We start from the raw sequence: 19,097 nt of genomic DNA, 5'->3' as shown, positions 1-19,097 counted from the left end.
GGGGCACTGCGTATGCCAGGGCTGGGGGTCTCTGCTCTGCATTGCTGGGGTGTTTGTGGTTTTGGGGTCGGGGAGTAGTGAGGGCAGAGGAGAGGCCTGGGCTGGCTGCTCTGGGCTTTGGGCTTTAGGCAGGAGGCAGCTGGAGAAACAGCCCTGGGGTGACAAATGCAAAAGGCTGCATTGGGGACAACCCTCTGCTCCTGTCCCTATTCTTGTCCTGCTCCTTGTGCTCCCCTGGAGCAGAGCCCAGCACCACTTGGTGTTTCCAATTGCCCATCCGTTATGAGCTGGCCGGTCCCATTGCCTGCATTGCTCTGGGCTGGAGCTGCCAGAATGTGGGATAAATACCAGCATTGTGAATGGGATGGGGATGGGAAGGGCTCAGTGGCATCCTGGCCATCATCCCTGGCAGCCTGTGAGCGCAGCGGTGCCATGGGATGCTCAGCGGGATGGATGTGCTGAGCAGATGCTTTCTGTGGCTCCTCTGTGCTGCAGCATTCACATCCCATCACATCCCAAGGTGCTGCCTCTTCAAGCAGCTCCAGCCGGTTGCTGTGAGCCTCTGGATGTGGCCTATTTATGTACAGCACACGGGCTCTGTGTTTCCTAAGGGATTATCTGCTGCTGCCTCCGCATCCCACCGGATCTGGGCTTCCTCACCCGGTTTCACTGGAGCACATCTGATTCTGACTCACTTCAGAGCAAGCAGGTCCCAGGCTACTGCAGGGACCCTCCTGGGCCAGGGCTGGGGGTCACAGCCCCTGTCCCATCTCTGCTCCGAGAGGTGCCAGCCCTGAGGCATCCTGCATCCTGGATCTCCCTTTGCCTGCAGGGAATGGGACCTGTGCCGGGGAAAGCTTATCCTGTGCCTGGAGACGGGTGGGGAAGGGGCTCAGGCCATGGGCAGGGACCTGTTATGCTTCTGGTTTGCCTTATAAATGAAGGAAGTGCTCAGCCACAGCATCCCCTGCAGGATAGGACCTTGGGCATGCACCATCCTGGGAGTCAGGCACAGCCCAGATGTGCAGGGGATGCATTCACATCTGTACAGGAGGCTATGGGGACTAACCCGGTGCCGTGGTGCAGGGGGTCACCTTTGTTTGGTCCCCATCTCCCCAAGGTCATTCTTTGCCTTCACCTCCTCTCTCTGTTGCCTTTACCCCACAGCTCCCCGTGCCCAGGACCGCGGTGCCGTGGCCATGTCCCTGCCGGGGAGCCGACGCGCGTCCACCGGATCCCGAAGGTGAATATGGCTCCGGGCACAGGGAGGGGATGAGCTGATCCCCCCCTCACCACCAACAGCCACACTGCAGCACGAGCCCAGCCTGGCTTTGGCACTTCCCTGTCTGTGCACGCAGCACCCGAGCGCTGCATCCCTCCCTGTGCATCCCTGCCACAGCCGGGCAATGGCAGGGGGTGGCCGAGGGCCCTGGCAGCGGTGCAGGCACTGGGTGAGGCTGGGTCAGCCCTTGGGCAGCCTGAGCAAGGACAAGAGGGAGGAAAGAGCTCTTATTCCTCTCCATGTGTCTCCATGAGCTGGGCTGCTGCTGTTCAGGCACTGGGGGCCACCAGCAGCGCTAGCAGGGAGCACAGGCAGCTCTGCCCACGTGTGGGTGCTGCCCTGCAGCAGCAGTTGGGTGCCTCCAGCAATGCCAGGCACTCCCGAGGGGCTCCGGCTGTGCTGCGGATGCTGTGCCAGCATCCAGGGGGTCCCACACTGGGAGCAGGGAAGCGGGTGGGCATCCCCCCCCTTCTCCCCTCAGCCCTGCCTCGTGCCCGTCGCCATGTCCGTGCCATTTTGATCCCTGCTGTTTGTTTTGTCCTCTTGTCTTGTGTGTTCTCGGTGTGGTGGTTGGCAGTCGCGGGGTTTATGGACAGAGTGGCTTTGCCTCCTTCTTTAAGTCTTCAGCGCCCTCAGCCACTCGGCCTGAGACACAGCCTCTTCTCCCTGCCTCCAGGCGCCCCTCGCCCCCCGGGAGGGACACCTACGGCACCTCCTCGCTGAGCAGCAGCAGCAATTCTGGCTCCTGCAAGGGCAGCGACAGCAGCCCCACCCCAAGGTAACCCCATCACCGCGGCCCCCGGGCCATGGTACTGGTGCTGCTGGGACAGGAGCGCAGGGGCCGGTGGAGCGAGGCTGTGCCACGGCGGCTGCGGGAGCCGGAGCCGCTGCTGTGTCCCAGTGACCCCTTCATCCTCCTCCCAACCCCTCTGCTGTCATTGTGGTGTCTGCTCCATCCCTGTCCCCCCGCCTGGCAGCTCAGCACCCGTCCCCTGCTCCCGCCCTGGCTGTGGCTTGCACGCTGCACGTGTCCCTCCTGCGCCCTGAGGAGCACCATGGGTCCTTCAGGACTGAAGCCATGGGGGGCAAGAGCTTCATGTCCATCCCATTGCACTGCCCGGTCTGGTCAGAGCTCCTGGTGTGCTCCGGGCATGAACACCCAGGCTCTGAGCTGTGGGATGGGCACTGGCTTGTCCCTGTGCTCTGCTGCTCCTGCCTGACCCCAAGAACCTCCCAGCTCTGAGATGGCAGCAAATGTGGGAGGACATGAGGGGCCTGAGGGTGATCAGAGCCCACATGCGCTGCAGCAGGGAGCAGTGGCCATCCTGCTGCCATGGGGTGCTGCAAGGCCATGATCCTGCCTGGCTGCTCCTAACATGATGCTTATGTCTGTGGATGAAGGCTGCCACCATGCACAGGGCTTGGGCTGTCCTGCTCTGTGCACAGCATCCCCAGCACCCAGCTGCCATGCACAGGGGCTTTGGGCCACCCTGCAGCAGTGCAGGAGCCTCCTGTGCTCAGCTCTCTGCATCCCCCCAGCCCAGATGTGCAGCCCTGTCCTGGGCCAGCCCCTGCTCCCAGTGCTCCCCATGGCCGCAGGCATCATCACCTCATCCACCCCAGCAGTGGCAAGAGGAGGGTCTGGATGTGCTGCTGGGGCAGATGCAGGATGCCCTGACTTGCTGTTCATGGGCAGGACAGCCACCAGCTCCAGACCTGCTCCATCCCAGGCCCATGACCCACCTTCCACCTCCATCCCTGACAGGGCAGATCCCATCCTGGGGTCTCCATCAGCATCTGCCATTCCTGGAAAGCTCATTTTGGGCACAGAGACCTCAGTGCTCTCCTGCTCCTGGCTCTCCTCATGCACCCGCATGAAGCCTGCAGCTCTGCAGCCATGGGCAGCACCAGTGTGGTGGGAGACACCCACCCTGCCCCTCCTGCCCCCATGGCTCCTTTGGGATGCTCCCAGCACCCCAAGAGCAGGCATCTCCCTTAGGACCCCTGTGTGAGCCCACACCAGCACTGGCAGTGGGTGACTCGTGTGTCCCCACAGGCGCTCGGCCAAGTACAACCTCTGCAGTGACAACCATGGGATAAAGCCACCGACACCGGAGCAGTACCTGACCCCACTGCAGCAGAAGGAGGTGTGCATCCGGCACCTGAAAGCACGCCTGAAGGACACGCAGGAGCGGCTGCAGGACAGGTGAGGGTGGGAGCAGCGGGCACGGGTCTTGGCATTGCCACCTCCACCAGCAGCTCCTGTATGGGGCTGGGGTATTGCTGCTTGTGGGCATTCCAGTTCCCAGCACTGCAGCTTGGCCTTGGCCTCATGCTTAGACCCACGTTCACAGCCTCACTGTGGTGTTGCAGGCACGTGGGCATCCCCATCCAAGTGGGATCTGGGGGCTGCAGAGCACTCAGATCCCACCTGCAGTGGTTGCTCTGCCCCATGCTCCTGGTTAAGTCTCTGCTGTATCTGAATTCCATCATCAGGGGGTGGTTAATCCCCATCTGCTCCTCCAGGGCTTAGGCACATCCTCGCTGGTGTGCCAGCTGCCACGCACCCACCCGGGGCACCTGCCAGAGCCCTGGGCTCTGCAGCATCCCCCCCAAGGGTCCTGAGCCACTGGATCCATCCCTGGGTCCCAGTGATGTTACTGGGTTGAGATGGTTCCAACTCAGTGCTGAGCTTGTGAGGCCAGGGCTGGCCCCGCAGCCCGCTCAGCACCATGGCCGTGCCCTCCCCATCTCCCACAGGGATGCTGAGATCGAGGACCTGAAGACGCAGCTCTCACGGATGCAGGAGGACTGGATCGAGGAGGAATGCCACCGCGTGGAGGCCCAGCTGGCGCTGAAGGAGGCCCGCAAGGAGATCAAGCAGCTCAAGCAGGTCATCGACACGGTGAAGAACAACCTGCTGGAGAAGGACAAAGGGCTCCAGAAGTACTTTGTGGACATCAACATCCAGAACAAGAAGCTGGAGACGCTGCTGCACAGCATGGAGGTGGCACAGAACGGTGCCCTGAAGGAGGAGGGGGCCGGCGAGTCAGCCGGGGGGTCCCCGGCACGGTCCCTCACCCGCAGCTCCACATACACCAAGCTGAGCGACCAGGGGGCCGGGGACCGCAATGTGGGGGGCTCACAAACCATCTCAGTGGATGAGGGGGCCGACAGCGGCTTCATGGGCATGGAGGATGCTCCGGGACACACGGACCCGCTGGAGATGGGGGCTGAGCCCGGCCCCCGCCTGCCCCCCAGCTCCACCTATGAGAAGCTGCTGCGGGGCAGCGTGGAGGCCGGGGTGCAGGCCAGCTGCATGCAGGAACGGGCCATCCAGACGGACTTCGTGCCCTGCCAGCCCGACCTGGACACCATCCTGGAGAAGGTGATGAAGTCCCAAGCCTGCAGCTTGGGCAGCCCCACCTCGGCCTGGGTGTCCGAGATGGAAGACACGCTGCCCGTCCCCGAGCTCTCCAACCCCAGCACGGACCTGCCGGTGGCCGAGCCCGACGCCGCGGTGATGGGTGCGGGTGGTGAGGGGGGACCCGTCCCCTGCTCCAACCCGGCCGTGCGGCAGCCGCCCAGCGCCTCGGTGGCCATATCCTGCACTGCAGAGGAGGAGGCTCCGGAGGGTCCCGGCTGCGAGGGGCCCCCGTCCAAGAGCTACTGGAGCCGGCACTTCATCGTGGATCTGCTGGCGGTGGTGGTGCCGGCCGTGCCCACCGTGGCCTGGCTGTGCCGCTCGCAGCGCCGGCAGGGCCAGCCCATCTACAACATCAGCTCCCTGCTGCGTGGCTGCTGCACTGTGGCCCTGCACTCCATCCGCAGGATGGGCTGTCGCCCCGTCGCCAACCCCGGGGGCAGCACCCAGCCATGAGACACCCCCCCCCAGAGCCCCCCAACCGCCCCCGAGGACCCGACTGCTGATTGTAAACCCCAACGTGTCCCTGCTGCCTGCAGGGATGCGGATCTGGGGGTGGGAAGGGGATGGGGGGTCTGTGGGTGCGTTGGGGTGTGCTGTTCCCCCCCCACCCCACCGCATCCTTTGTTCTGGATGGGGGAAGGATGGTGCTGGGAGAGGGGTGCCAGGTGGGGCTGTGGGATGTGGTGCCAGCATCCCCCTGCCCTATGGACCCTCTGCTGCTGGCTGGGGCGGCTGCACCCATGGGTGGGCTCTCCCATCGCTGCACGTGCTTTTCGGTTGTCCTTGCCCTGCCCCAGGGTGGGTGATGGCAGCAGGGGGGGTCCGGTGGGACCCTCCAGGTGCATCTCCTGCTCCAGATGCAGGCTGCACCACGACAGCAATGTCTGACTGTGGGCAGGAGCATGGGGGAACCTGCCCGGATACAGTGACCGGTGCTGGAGGTGATGGAGCCCATGGGGCACCTTCACCTGGGCCTGCTGCCCTGCTCCGGTGTCCATCCTCTGCCCCTGGCTGGGATGGGGCTCCCCATTGCATCCCTGACCCAGGGGAGCCTGGCTCCCTCCTCCCCCCGCTTTGCACTAGATTCACTTTGGTTTGGGTACAGCCTGAAGCCCAGGGCTTGGGCTCTGGCCTCATGGAGCTGGACCGGAGGCTCCGGTGGTTTTGGCACTGGTGATCCCTGTGCCGGAGCTGGGGCTGCAGTGAGGGATGCGGGCAGGAGCCGAGCGCTTTCCCCTGCTCCATCCCCATCCCTGCTTTGCCGGTGGCCTCTGGAACAACACCAATGCCTTCTCTTCCCTTTGGAGCAGCAGCGACAGCGCCGATTGCTCAGCGGGGGCCGGCAGGATGCGAGCCTCGGGCTCCCCCCATGAATGTCAGTGGGTTCTTGTGACTTGAACTAACAGTGTTCTCCCCCTAACCCCACTCCACCACCCATGGAGCGGCCATGCCCCGACACATGGGACACACACCATGTCCTGTGCTCCCCATGCCCCGCAGTGGGGATGCCGGTGCCGGGTGATGGATGCTGGAGCCGGGGCGGGCGCTGGAGCATCCGCCTCTCGTGCAGTGTGTTTGTGGCCGTGTGTTCGCGTCTGCCCAAAGCTTTGCCAAGAAATAAATGTAATGATTATATTTGACAGACAAATCTATATTATATATTTTTTAAACACAGAACTGACAAAGCTGTAACCCCCCCGACCCCCCCCCCCGGTTCTTGTTGCCCCCCCCCCCCCGTCCTGTACTCGCTGTCTGTTGGTGGATGTAATAAACGTCGCTGGGTCTGTGTCTGCTTTGGCTGGAACCAGCCTTTGGCGTCTGCCCCGGAACGTGGGGATGCTCATTCCCCATCCCTGCCCATGCAGGGAGGAGAGGACAGCACCAGGCCGGTGGCTGTAGGGTGAGGGACTCCTTTAGGGATGCTGTGGGGTACCCTGAGCAGCGATGTCCTCACAGGTCAGGGATGGAGTGGTCCATGCTCGACTTCACCACCCCTGGTGAGAGCCTGGGCACAGGGAATGGGCACTTAGCAGGGAGAGGCACCCTGGGGGCACCCCAGTGGGGTTGGGGTGGGCACCACGGCCCCATGGCCTCACCGTTTCACCATGTGCTCGTAGATCACAGTGGGGATGATGGTCAGTGTGACCACGTTCCCGGCTCCTGCCAGCACCTCCATGAGCTGCTTATCCTGCAGGAGAGAGCGGTGGCTCTATGGGGTGCCCCCATCCCATGGGATGCTCCTCACGGCCCCATGGCTCTGCAGCCCCTACCTTCATGCCGATGACGTTCTGGCCGTTCACCTCGCAGATGTAGTGATGGGTCAGGAGCCCATTGCGGGCGGCAGAGCTGTTCTTGGCCAGGGACACGATCTTCCCCTTCTTCACCACGACACCGACGTGGCCGGTGCTGTCCTTGTGCACAGTGACCGTGCGCTGGAATGGCCTGTGGGAGAACCGGGATCAGCACCGGGATCAGAGCTGGGATCAGCGCCGGGATCAGCACTGGGATCAGCACCGGGATCAGCACCGGGATCAGCACCAGGATCAGCACTGGGATCAGCACCGGGATCAGCACTGGGATCAGCACCGGGATCAGCACCGGGATCAGCACCAGCATCAGCACTGCCAGCACCATCACTCACCGGTCCCTCACCACCATCACGATCTTCTCGGGGTTTGCCTTCTTCAGTGCCCGCTGTGCCTTGTCACTGCTCCATCCCGCACAGCTCCGGCCGTCAATCTGCAGGATCTGGTCCCCGAAGCGCAGTCCCACCAGTGCCGCCGGTGAGTTTGCCTTCACCAGCTGCACGAAGATGCCCTGGGGATGGGGGCAGCGATGGCACCGCGCTGGCAGTGCCATGGCCCACGCCAGGCTGGGCTGCACTGTGCTGGCACAGGGTGCCCAGAGAAGCTGTGGCTGCCCCATCCCTGGCAGTGCTCAAGGCCAGGTTGGACACAGGGGCTTGGAGCAGCTGCTCCAGTGGAAGGGGTCCCTGCCCATTGGAGCTGGAGGAGCTTTAATGTCCCTTCACCCCTCTGGGATGCTGTGTTCCATGCTGTGCCATTACCACCACACATTGCCATGCCATGCACCAGCTCGTGTCCCATCCACCATACCAGGATGCCCCATCCCGTGCCCACCCCACAGCAGCCCAGCCCTCACCTGGTCCACGTTCTTGAGCTGCAGTCCCGTCTTGCCCCTCTCGTCCTTGCACAGGTGAATCTCCCTCACCCCTGGTTTGATCTCCGCTCGCCGCAGCCCCACACTGCTCCCGCTCAGTGGGGCCACCACCTGCCCCGGGGGGGGCCCGATGGGGGTCAGGGCCTGCGATGGAGCCGGGGGTCAGGGTGCGAGCAGCTCTATGGGGATGCTGCATCCCAACCGGGGCAGGATGAGCTGCATGGGGACCGTGCTCAGCAGTGATGCTGCAGCACAAGGACACCTACAGAGCTGCTGCCGTCCGGGAGCAGGTTCTTCTGGATCTCCTGGCTGGACAGGGACAGCCCCATGTAGTCCTCCAGCTCGGCCAGGTTGGGGTACAGCACAGGCGGTGCTGTGGGGACAGGGGGTGGCCTCAGGGATGGTGGTTCCCAACCCACAACCATTGCCTCCCTGCCTGGGAACCCCTCAGCCTCCATCCCCTGCCCATGCAGTGAGGTGTGAGGGGTCCCAACTGAGCCCCCCAATAGTAACCGTTGTGCCCCCTCCCCTCAGACAGCCCCAGTCCCAACCTGTGTTACTGGTGTCTGAGCTGAGCTTTGGCTTCTCCGTGACCACGGTTGTGGGGGGGGTCCTCACCCCGGCTGCTGCCTGTGCCTGCAGGGAGATGGGGCTTGCTTGAGGTGCACCCCCACCCTGGGGACCCTCCGATGGGGGGGCACCCATCGGGGTCAGCTCCCCCCCCCCCAGACTGACCTGCAGGAGCTGGTGACCCTTCATGTCCTCCAGGGAGGGGTAGAGCGTGGCCATGGCTGCGGGGCCGTGCCTGGGGATGGGGATAAGGGATCAGGGATGGGGATAAGGGATCAGGGATGGGGATAAGGGATCAGGGATGGGAGCCTCTGACCCCATGGTCCCGTGCTCTGGACACGGGCTCCCCCCGCAGTGACTCAGAGCCGGTTCACCGGGGCCATCAGCTCCATCACTTCCTGGTGCCACCGGCTCCATGGGCTCTGCTGGCTGCCAGCGGGTCCTGCTCCCCACATCCCCCTGTCCAATGGGGCCATTCCAGCATCACCCAGACCCAGCAGTGGGATATCCCATGGAAACAGCCCCTGAACCCCCCATCAGTCCCCTCTACCCCCCCATGCACCTCACACTGTGCCCACGGTAAGGCTGTGCCCCAAAGCACATCACCCAAACCCAGGGTGCGGGGGCTAAACCCAGAGCCAGCTCAGTGCTGTGGGTACCGAGCAGGTTGTGGGGCACACACAGCACTGGCCCCACAGCAGCATCCCCCAAACCCAGCCCCGGACTCACCTGCAGCAGCTTCCAGCTCCCTCTGCACCCTGTGCCCGGCCCCAGGCACTTATAGCTGAGCCCAGCCCAGGGAGGGGCCCGGCCGCTCAGCTGACTGTGAGCACAGGTGGGGCACAGGCGAGGAAGAGGAAGGTGAAGGCAAAGCTGAAACAGGGATGGGAATGGGGACAATGATGGGGATAGGGATGGGGACAGGGATGGGGACAGGGATGGGGATAGGGATGGGGACAATGATGGGGATAGAGATGGGGACAGGGATGGGGATGGGGACAATGATGGGGACAGGGATGGGAACAGGGATGGGGATGAGGACAGGGATGGGGATAGGGATGGGGACAATGATGGGGATAGGGATAGGGACAGGGATGGGGATGGTTTTCAGTGGGTTCAGGCATCCTGGATGAGCAGGGCTGGGGCTGTGGTCCCCCATTCCCACTGCATCACCCATCCTGCCCACAGCAACACATGGCTCCGTCAGAGCTCAGTGCCTCAGACCAAGGAACAAGGATGATGTTGGGGACATGAAGTGGGGTCCAAAGGGTGATGATACCAGGGGGTGAAGGGGGGTCCCCACCATGAGCACCCCTGAGCAGGGGCTGGCTCCTTGCTGTTGGGCACATGGTGCTGACGCGGCTGTGATGTGACCGTGTCCCACACCCTCCATCCATCACGTGCTGGGTGTGACGGACCCGTGGGAGTCCTGATGGAGCAACCGAGTGAGTGCAGAGCTCACGGGATGCACACGGGCATCACACTGCTATGGGACATCACCCATGGGATCCATGGGACATCATCACTGCATCACCTGGGATCCAGCCCTACACATCCCACTGCCATGGGACATCACTGCATCACCCTGGGGTCCATGGGACATCACTGCATCACCCTGGGATCCAGCCCTGCACATCCACTGCCATGGGACATCACTGCATCACCCTGGGGTCCATGGGACATCACCCATGGGATCCAGCTCTGCACATCCACTGCCATGGGACATCACCCATGGGATCCATGGGACATCACTGCATCACCCTGGGATCCAGCCCTCAGCATCCCACTGCCATGGGACATCACCCATGGGATCCAGCCCTGCACATCCTGCTCCATGGGACATCACCCATAGGATCCAGCCCTCAGCATCCCCCTGCCAGCACCACGGATGCCACCAACCACCCTGTCCTCAGGAGCTGGGTCCCACGGACATCCAGGACATGCCAGCAAGGGGCCAGCCCCCCCCATGGGCACATCCCAGCTCCGCTGCTGCATGCCAGCCCTGAGGAAGTGCTCCATTCACTGCTGGTATATTTAGCCCAGGACAGGAGCAGCCCCAGTGCCAGGAACAGCCCCGAGCAGGGGGGGGGGTTCCTGTCCCAAACCCCTCATCCCCATTGGAACAGAGCTGGAAGGAGCCCAAGGGCACTGGGCTCACCCCAGGCCTGGCTGCTTCCCAGCCGGAGCCATGGCCCTGCCTGGCACCAGTTCATGGTTACAGGGAAGGCTTTGCCAGAAGAGAAACCCAACCCGGCCCCTGCTGCAGCCAAGGGCAGGGCATGGCACTGGTGCCCCCAGCTCAGGGCCGCATGGCCCCATCCTTGTGATGCTGCTCCCGAATCCCATCCAGGTTTTCCACCATGGAACAAACTTTGCTCCCGACAAACCCGCTCCGGATGTGCTGTTATCGATCGTGGCCCATGGAGCAAAGGGCGTTTGGGGAGGGGCTGGGAGCTGGCACCCATCAACACCCCATTGTGAGACACAGAACCAGCACTGCGGAGCAGACATGGGGCACAGGAGCCCCATCGATGGGGGGGCCATGGGGAAAGGCACCAAAACAACCCCTGAGAGGCTTCTCTGGCCTGCAGATCCTGGCTCCTGGGGGTTCTGTCACCCACTGCCACATCCAACCTCCAGCAAGGACCAAAGCAGATGCCCAGGGATGGATCCATGTCCTGCTCCGGAGCTGCAGGGACCTGGAGCATCATCATCCACACTCCATGCTCTGGCACAGGCTGAGTCACAGCCGCGAGGGTGAGAGGCTGCGTGGACAGGTTATGGTGAAGCAATGGATGATTCAGATTCCAAGAGGCCTCCATCACCTCCCCACTGAGTCCTGGGCACTGCTTGGTGCTCCAAAGCAAACCAGCACAGCCAGAGGCAGAGCCCTTCCTGCTGCTATGGCACTGGGTGAGCCCAGCATGGCACACACATCACCATGAGCCCACCATGGAGCCTTGGTACATGTGCTGCACACCATAAGCCTGGCATGGAGCCCTGAGATGGCACCCACAGCACCCCAGTCCAGCACCCTGTGATCCCAGCATGGCACCGCCAGCACCCATTAACCCCAGTACAGCATCCACAGCACCCAGGAGCCCAGCCCAGCACCCAGAGCATCCTGTGATCCCAGCATGGCACCGCCAGCACCCATGGACCCCAGTACAGCATCCATAGCACCCAGAGCATCCCATGATCCCAGCTCCCCGGTGCTGAGCGACAGGCGAGGGAAGAACCTGCAGGACACGGTGCTAAAAGCCAGCATAAAGCGTTTTTATTGCAAGAATAAAGTGGGTACCTTTATGCAGTGAGGAGGGACCAGGACCAGGACTAGGACCAGGACCAGGACCAGGACCAGGACTGGGACCGGGACCATCTCCGAGCACATCACAGGCAGGGGCAGGCAGGGAGCAGCAGGGAAGCTTGGCATGGGCTGGGAGCAGGCGAGCACGATGACCAGCATCAGGTGAATGGCCCCAGTGTGCTCTGAGTGGGCACACTGGGGCTGGGGCTTCCTCCCCACAGGGTTGGGGTGTCCGAGCTGACCCCCCCACCTCCCTGCAGGCAGCACCTTCCCTTCGCTCAATGGAAGCTCTGACCATTCAGGCTGTGGAAGAGCGATGATGGGAACCCCATTGGGAAGCAGGATGAGGAGCAGGAGGAAGGCTCCCATAGGATGGCATCCCCATGGTGTCCTCTCCTGCCCCTCACTGCCCCAGTTCCTAACACACGATCCCAGCACTATGCTCTCCGCATCCATCCAGCCTCCACAGCCTCCCTCTGCTATGGCTTTTGCAGCAGCAGCAGCAGCAGGTTCTGGTTTGAAACCACCATGAGATCCACACCACAATGGTATGTAGCAGGTTTCCTGTTGTTCTAATGACTCCTAGCTAAGGGCAGCCCCTCTGCGTGCTACCGGTGAAACGTGGGCTACACCTGAACAGAAAGATGAGGAACTTGACCCAAAAGAGAGTTGAGGTTTATGGCAGAGTTTAAAAGACATAAAACCACAATACAAGGAGGAAGAGTCAGACGCAAAGCTTAGTGACCAAAGGCGTTCAATCAAGGTGTAAGGTTATACAATGTGTAGTGGGCATCAGGAAAGCTCCGTACAAAGTCATGTGCACTCGTCTTGAAGCTGAGATTCCGGATTCCTCCATGTGCCAAACCTGCTGGGAGAGGAGCAGAGCTCAGGAGCAGGCTCCGGTATGGAGCCAGTGCCAAGGGAACTGAGAGAGCCGAGAAGGAACAGGGTCACATCCTGCCCCATTGCAGGACCCACAGACCCATCCTGCCCCCATTGCAGGACCCACAGCCCCATCCTGCCCCCATTGCAGGACCCACAGCCCCATCCTGCCCCATTGCAGGACCCACAGCCCCATCCTGCCCTCACTGCAGGACCCACAGATCCCATCCTGCCCCCATTGCAGGACCCACAGCCCCATCCTGCCCACACTGCAGGACCCACAGCCCCATCCTGCCCCCATTGCAGGACCCACAGCCCCATCCTGCCCCCATTGCAGGACCCACAGCCCCATCCTGTCCCCACTGCAGGACCCACAGCCCCATCCTGCCCCCATTGCAGGACCCACAGCCCCATCCTGCCCACACTGCAGGACCCACAGCCCCATCCTGCCCTCACTGCAGGACCCACAGCCCCATCCTGCCCACACTGCAGGACCCACAGCCCCTCTGCTTCTCATCCCCCCCACTGCCCCTCATCCATCCCACCGCCCCATACAAAAGATGGGGGCCGTGAGTCAGCCCAGCCCACAGCATCGCTCCCCCCTTACCCGAGGACAGGGCGCTGGGCTCATTCCAACTTCATGAGCTCCACGTCAAAAATGAGCGTGGCATTGGGTGGGATGATCCCTGGGTGCCCAGTGGAGCCATAGGCATAGTCTGGGGAGATGGTCATCTTCGCCCGCTGACCAACGCTCATCTGGGGCAGGGGAGAGACAGGGATGGCACCATGGGAGGGATGGGGCTTGGAGCAAGTGGAAGGGTCCCTGTCCATGGCAGGGGTTGGAGCTGGGGGAGCTTTGAGGTCCCTTCAACCCAACCCATCCATGGTTCTGTGTCCTTCACACAGCGATGGCACAGCCAGGACATCCCCATCATCCCCAGCTCCTGTGCACATCCCCATCAGCCCCAGCCCCCTGTGCACATCCCCTACAGCCCCAGCCCCCTGTGCACATCCCCATCATCCCCAGCCCCCTGTGCACATCCCCATCAGCCCCAGCCCCCTGTGCACATCCCCATTGCCCCCAGCCCCCTGTGCACATCCCCATCAGCACAGTGCTGGCTGCAGCCACGGAGCCGAATCCATGCCCAGAGCCCTCCCTCTGCGTGGGCTCCACATCCCAGGCTCCGCATCCCACCGCAATGGATTCCATAGGGAAATGTCAGCACTGAGTCACCGCAGGCTGTAGGTGTTCCCAGCCCGGAGCCATGTGCCAGGTGGGGATGCAGGAGGGGATAACGGGGACGGAGTGGAGCCACATGCACCGGTCCCGGCTCACAATGGGGACACAGCAGGTACCTGAGCGACACCTTCCTCCCAGCCACGGATCACCTCCTGCTTCCCCATCACGAACTTGAATGGTTTGTTCCTGTCACGGGAGGAGTCGAACTTCTTCCCGTCCTCCAGCATCCCTGGGAGCGAGAGGGAGGATATGGGGATATGGGGACAGGGGGATATGGGGACATGGGGACACAGGGATATGGGGACACAGGAACACAGGCTGTGAGCTGGCAGCCTCCACAGGCACCAGCACCCAGAGCTCACATGGGCCTGAGTCAAGGATGCTCCACAGCTCAGGCTCCTTTTCCTTTGGGAAACACCTCCATGGGGCAGCTCGGAGGGGAAACCCCAGCAGCACCCATAGGGCATCATGTGGGGCAGGGCAGGATTGCTCCCGGCTGGGATCAAGCACAGATGAGGGGAGGAGATGGAAGTGGGGGAAGAAACCTTCTCCCCTTGCAGCATCACTGGGAGCCATTGAGCAGGCAGCAGGATCAGGCTCCAATCCCACCAGCAAACACATCCTGTGCTCCTCAGCCAGGATCCATCTTCAGGCAGCCACAGCACGAGCCAGGCTCCGGTGCCACATCCCAGCTGGCACCAGTTCCAGCCCATCCCATGCCCAGCCCTGTCCTGCTGATCCGCAGCCAAATCACTCCCAAAGGCAGGAATGAGACCAGGGAGCTGCCCAGGACATCCCCCAGCACACGCTGAGATCCCCAGGGCTAAATATAACTGCCCAGCAGGAGCAGAGCAGGAATGTCCTCCCCTCCCCTGCTCCCTCACTGACCTTCTTGGGGAATCTTGGAGCCGGAGCTGCCCTATAGGAGCAGGAACTCCCGTGGCCATGGGGACTGATGCTCCCATAGGGCAGCTATAGCTCTGCATTGACACAGCAGTGCCCAGCGCAGCAGGAGCAAAGGAAACTCTCCTCCATATGCTTCCCAGTTCCCCAAGCAGCCCCCAAACCTGTTTTCCCAGCTGGAAACCCTTCTATGGCCTTGAACCAACCTCACCCAGCAGCACATGGGGCACAGCAGAGGATGGGATGGGGCATCTCAGCCCCGGCTCGCACCATGACGACACAGAGCCACGGTGATGGGAGACACCGGTGGGGAGAAGGGAATGGGACAAACACATCCCCTTTGGGGGGGCAATGAGCCCCATAGGGGGCTCCTTTCTCCACAGGTCAGCTTCTGGTGTCACCGAAAGCAAAACCATCCGGGATAAACCTCCTGTGCCTGACCCTGGCACCGCTCCCTGGCCCCACTGCTGGCACCGGCTCAGCCCTGGCCCCAGCTGACCCCAAGCCCAGCCCCAAGCCCTGCGACACCGCAAAGAGCCAGGGCCTGATCCTGCTGCCACCCTGAGCACCCATAGAGCTCCCCAGGGGTGCAAACAGGGCTGCTTGTGGGGCAAACCCACCTTGGGGAGCTCCCTGCCTGCAGCAAAGGGGGTTACTGGGCTGGGAAGGCAGCAGCACAGGGATATGGATCACTCGCTGTGCCCAGCACAGGATGGCAAAGGGCACACAGAGGAGCTTGTCCCTGCTGCCCAGTATCAGTGAGGGAACCAGAGGCTCCGATGAGGCAGCATCCTCAGCTCAGGTGCTTCCTCTGCCTGTGAGGCTCCTGGGAGACCTCTCCAGCCCTGGACCAGTATGAACAACCATTTCCTCATCCCTGCCATGCCCCAGCAAGGAGATAACAACATCTTAGCACTGGTACAAAGCAAAGCAGCAGAAAGCCCCTGGCACATCACACACCCTGGCAGGGCTCTGCCTGGCACCAATGAGAGGGGCAAAGCCTATGGCAATGGGTTACAGGGACCCAGCAGCCCCAGCTCCCCCCATTGGACCCCTGGAGACCCCAGCTGGTGTGCACCATGGAGCCCTGCAGCAGGGGCTCTGTGGAGCAGCCCCAGCTCCGAGGCCATGGAGCTCTATGGCACACTTGGCAGCAGCCGGAGGTGCTGGTGCAAGGCCCCAGCCTCCACCAGCAGCACTGTGGGGCACTGCATCCACTGCCCCGGCTGCCAGAGCCAGAGTGGGGCCAGGGCTGCTGCTCCTCACCCTGCATCCCGGTCCCCATCAATCTGCTCCCAAACCCATGGGGGGACCACATGCCCACATCCTTGCTTTAGCTTTAAGAGCCCATTGGAGCTGATTTCACATCAACAGCCATCACAGCAGCCTCGAGCTTTGGGACCCAAGGAATGGATTTGATCCCACTTCCACAATCCCAGTGTGAACAAGCTGCCCAGAGGATGCTCTGCTCCCCAGCGCTGCCCTCCTGCATCAGTGCTGTCTGTGTGTCCATCCCTCACCTCCAGGATGAAATGGCTGCTCCCGGTGGGGCTGGATGGTTGATCAAAGCAGCTCTTCATCCCTCATCACCAGTTTTTAACCCCAAAACATGGGTTTTAAGGGCATCAGTGCACATCCATAACCCATCCAGGGGGAGCTGCGCACCCCTCCCATGGAGCTGCATCTCCACATGGGAGCAAAGGGCAGCCGGGGATGGAGCTGACATCGGGCTCTGGAAGGAGCCTCAGAGAGCAGCACCTGATGCTGCTGTGGGGTCAGTGCAATGGGGCTGCAGAACCAGGGGCAGCTCTAGCATCCCCTGAGCTCCCAGCCCCGCTCTGGTCCCTCATGGGCTGCAGGAGCCGCAGTGCTCAGCACCAGCATCAGGGCCTGAAGGGGGTTCAGGAGGAAACTGGGAGGGGGGGAAGGACAAAAGGAGACAATAACAGCAAACAACGGGAGGGAAGGAAACCGGGAGCGGTTCCCATGCACGGGAGCCGGGTGCGGAGCGAGTGGTGGCGCTGGGCTCTGCTCACAGCACCGGGCTCTGACCATGGCACCGGAGCTCTACCCACAGCACCGGGCTCTGCCCATAGCACCGGGTTCTACCCACAGCACCAGGCTCTGCTCACAGCACCGGGATCTAACCACGGCACCGGGATCTAACCATAGCACCGGGCTCTGCTCACAGCACCAGGCTCTGCCCACAGCACCGGGCTCTGACCATGGCACCGGGATCTAACCACAGCACCAAGCTCTGCCCACAGCACCGGGATCTAACCACAGCACCGGGATCTAACCATAGCACCAGGCTCTGCCCACAGCACCGAGCTCTGCTCACAGCACCGAGCTCTGCTCACAGCACCGGGCTCTGCCCATAGCACCGGGCTCTGCTCACAGCACCGGGCTCTGCTCACAGCACCGGGATCTGCTCACAGCACCAGGCTCTGCTCACAGCACCAGGCTCTGCCCACAGCACCGGGCTCTGCTCACAGCACCGGGATCTACCCACAGCACCGGGCTCTGCTCACAGCACCGGGCTCTGCCCTCGGCACCGGCTCTACCCATAGCACCGGGGCCGGCAGCGCTGCCCCACCGGGAGCCGCTTGAGTCCCTGCCAGGATCCCTTTGTTCTGCCACCGGCGGAGGAAACGGGGGCGGCCGGGGCAGGCGGGGAGCGGGTGAGGGGCTGGGAGCGCACCCAGCACCCCTGGGTCCTGCCCCGCAGGATGGGAGCCCCCAGACCCCTATGGGGTGAGCGGAGGGTGGGAACGGGAACGGGTCCCGGCCAGAAACAGCTTTAAATGCACCGAGTGGTTTGTATCGGAGCGCAGCAGCCGCCCCCGTCTGTTCCAATGGGGTGACCCCCAAAACGCGTTTTTGGGGTCCCAAGGATGGTTCCTTTCCCCTCATGCTCGCCGGAGGACACCGAGTGGGGCTCGCAGGGCTGTACCCACAACCCGAACACCCACACCAGGGCTCCCCAAGGCACGGGCATCCCGCACGCCCCTAACTCAGCCCCACGGGCACCCGGCTCCCACCCCACAAGGGAGAAGGGGCCTCGAGGGTGGCACCGGGGAGGAGGCTGCACCCCTATAACAACGGGGACCCCCCTGCAGAGCCCGAGGCTCCGGGGGTGCCACAGCGTGGGGGCTCCCGGCTCCACCGCCCCATAGCCCGGAGCGCATCGGGACCCGCTGGGTACCAGCCCTGCCCTCCGGGGGTCCCCGTTCCCCCCCTCATCCGCTTCCCGGTGCCCCCCCCAAACCCAGTGCTGGACACGGGGGGGACCCCCGAGGGCTCCGCACGGCCCAGGGCACATCCGGACCCCGATCCCCCTCCTGCTCCCCCGGTACAGCCCCGGGGGGGGGGTCGGGTCCCTCCCGGTTCCCCCCGTGCATCCCCGCGGCCCAACCGCACATCCCGCATGGGCCGGGCCCGGTGCACCCGCAGCTACCGGGGCACAGACCCCGCACCCCCCCCGGGCACCGGGCAGGGCCGAGCTCAACCGGACGCTCCCCTCCCGTTCTCCGGTGCGTGCGGCCGGGGCCGCCCCGCCCTGCGGGCCCCACTCACCCGTGTAGTGCACGACGCAGGTCTGGCCGCGCTTGGGGAACGTCCGCCCTGCGGGGAGACAGCACCGTGAGCACACCGGGAGCACACCGGGACCGTGAGCACACCGGGAGCACACCGGGACCGGTACCGGGGCCGCACCGGGACCGGAGGGGAAGGGAGGGGGGGGAAGGATGGGGGGCACCGGGTGTATGGGGGGGTGCATGGGGGGGTCTCCGCTCACCGTCGCCGGGGGCGATGGTCTCCACATGCACGCCCATCCCGGTGCCGGTGCCGCTCCCGCACCCGCAGCGCCCGCAGCCCACGGAGGAGGGGCCACGTGTGCGCAGCCTCGGCCCCGCGCCGCCATAGAGCCCGCCCCCCCCCCGCCGCCATCTTCCTGCTCCCCCCCCCCCCCTCCCCGGCCCTCAGCCTCCTTCCTGCCCGGCCCCGGCCGCCATCTTGGCACCGAGCGGTTGCCAGGGCAACGCGGCCCTGTCCGGTTAGCCGCTGGGCCTCGAGCACCGGAGGTACCGGTTAAAGCGGCTGCAGCCCCCGGTGAGGGGCTGAGGTACAGGGAGACCGTAGGAGCTGAGGCTGCCCCATCCCTGGCAGTGCTCAAGGCCAGGTTGGACACAGGGGTTGGAGCAGCTGCTCCAGTGGAAGGGGTCCCTGCCCTGGCAGGGGTTGGAGCTGGAGGAGCTTTCAGGTCCCTTCCATCCCAACCCATTCCATGTTGTGTGTCCTTCCCAAG

General features: G+C 63.4%; 3 protein-coding genes across 3 annotated transcripts; 1 reads left to right on the top strand and 2 right to left on the bottom strand.

The window, feature by feature from the left end:
- Nucleotides 1–1,199: 1,199 nt before the first annotated feature.
- On the top strand, nt 1,200–5,162 carry SNPH (syntaphilin). Its single transcript, XM_034066579.1, has 4 exons — nt 1,200–1,243; nt 1,860–2,060; nt 3,339–3,488; nt 4,043–5,162. Exons 1-4 carry the CDS (start codon nt 1,200–1,202, stop codon nt 5,160–5,162), a joined length of 1,515 nt encoding a protein of 504 aa, XP_033922470.1.
- A 1,281-nt stretch (nt 5,163–6,443) lies between these two features.
- On the bottom strand, nt 6,444–9,262 carry SDCBP2 (syndecan binding protein 2). The gene is made up of 9 exons (XM_034067275.1): nt 9,189–9,262; nt 8,625–8,694; nt 8,441–8,525; nt 8,156–8,262; nt 7,872–8,033; nt 7,351–7,526; nt 6,980–7,151; nt 6,806–6,897; nt 6,444–6,714 (listed from the first exon to the last, which is right to left on the bottom strand). Exons 2-9 carry the CDS (start codon nt 8,676–8,678, stop codon nt 6,660–6,662), a joined length of 903 nt encoding a protein of 300 aa, XP_033923166.1. The 5' UTR covers nt 8,679–8,694; nt 9,189–9,262; the 3' UTR covers nt 6,444–6,659.
- A 3,157-nt stretch (nt 9,263–12,419) lies between these two features.
- On the bottom strand, nt 12,420–18,712 carry FKBP1A (FKBP prolyl isomerase 1A). Its single transcript, XM_034067280.1, has 5 exons — nt 18,588–18,712; nt 18,368–18,415; nt 14,005–14,117; nt 13,256–13,404; nt 12,420–12,631 (listed from the first exon to the last, which is right to left on the bottom strand). The coding sequence occupies exons 1-4, from the start codon at nt 18,622–18,624 to the stop codon at nt 13,276–13,278; spliced, it is 327 nt and encodes a 108-aa protein (XP_033923171.1). The 5' UTR covers nt 18,625–18,712; the 3' UTR covers nt 12,420–12,631; nt 13,256–13,275.
- Between the last annotated feature and the right edge of the window lie 385 nt (nt 18,713–19,097).

Source organism: Melopsittacus undulatus, chromosome 10, assembly GCF_012275295.1.
Source record: "Melopsittacus undulatus isolate bMelUnd1 chromosome 10, bMelUnd1.mat.Z, whole genome shotgun sequence".
Classification (NCBI taxonomy): domain Eukaryota; kingdom Metazoa; phylum Chordata; class Aves; order Psittaciformes; family Psittaculidae; genus Melopsittacus; species Melopsittacus undulatus.
Note: the sequence above shows the minus strand (reverse complement) of the source record. Positions and strands in the feature narration are given on the sequence as shown.

Coding starts and splice junctions, on each gene's coding strand:
- SNPH (XM_034066579.1), top strand. CDS start 1,200: ATGTCCCTGCCGGGGAGCCGACGCGCGTCCACCGGATCCCGAAG. Junction 1,244..1,859: donor GCGTCCACCGGATCCCGAAG/GTGAATATGGCT, acceptor GGTGGTTGGCAG/TCGCGGGGTTTATGGACAGA. Junction 3,489..4,042: donor CAGGAGCGGCTGCAGGACAG/GTGAGGGTGGGA, acceptor CATCTCCCACAG/GGATGCTGAGATCGAGGACC.
- SDCBP2 (XM_034067275.1), bottom strand. CDS start 8,678: ATGGCCACGCTCTACCCCTCCCTGGAGGACATGAAGGGTCACCAGCTC. Junction 8,263..8,440: donor CTCAGACACCAGTAACACAG/GTTGGGACTGGG, acceptor CTGTCCCCACAG/CACCGCCTGTGCTGTACCCC. Junction 8,034..8,155: donor TCCCGGACGGCAGCAGCTCT/GTAGGTGTCCTT, acceptor GCTCCATCGCAG/GCCCTGACCCCCATCGGGCC.
- FKBP1A (XM_034067280.1), bottom strand. CDS start 18,624: ATGGGCGTGCATGTGGAGACCATCGCCCCCGGCGACG. Junction 14,118..18,367: donor CTGCGTCGTGCACTACACGG/GTGAGTGGGGCC, acceptor TCTCGCTCCCAG/GGATGCTGGAGGACGGGAAG. Junction 13,405..14,004: donor GGGAGGAAGGTGTCGCTCAG/GTACCTGCTGTG, acceptor CCCCTGCCCCAG/ATGAGCGTTGGTCAGCGGGC.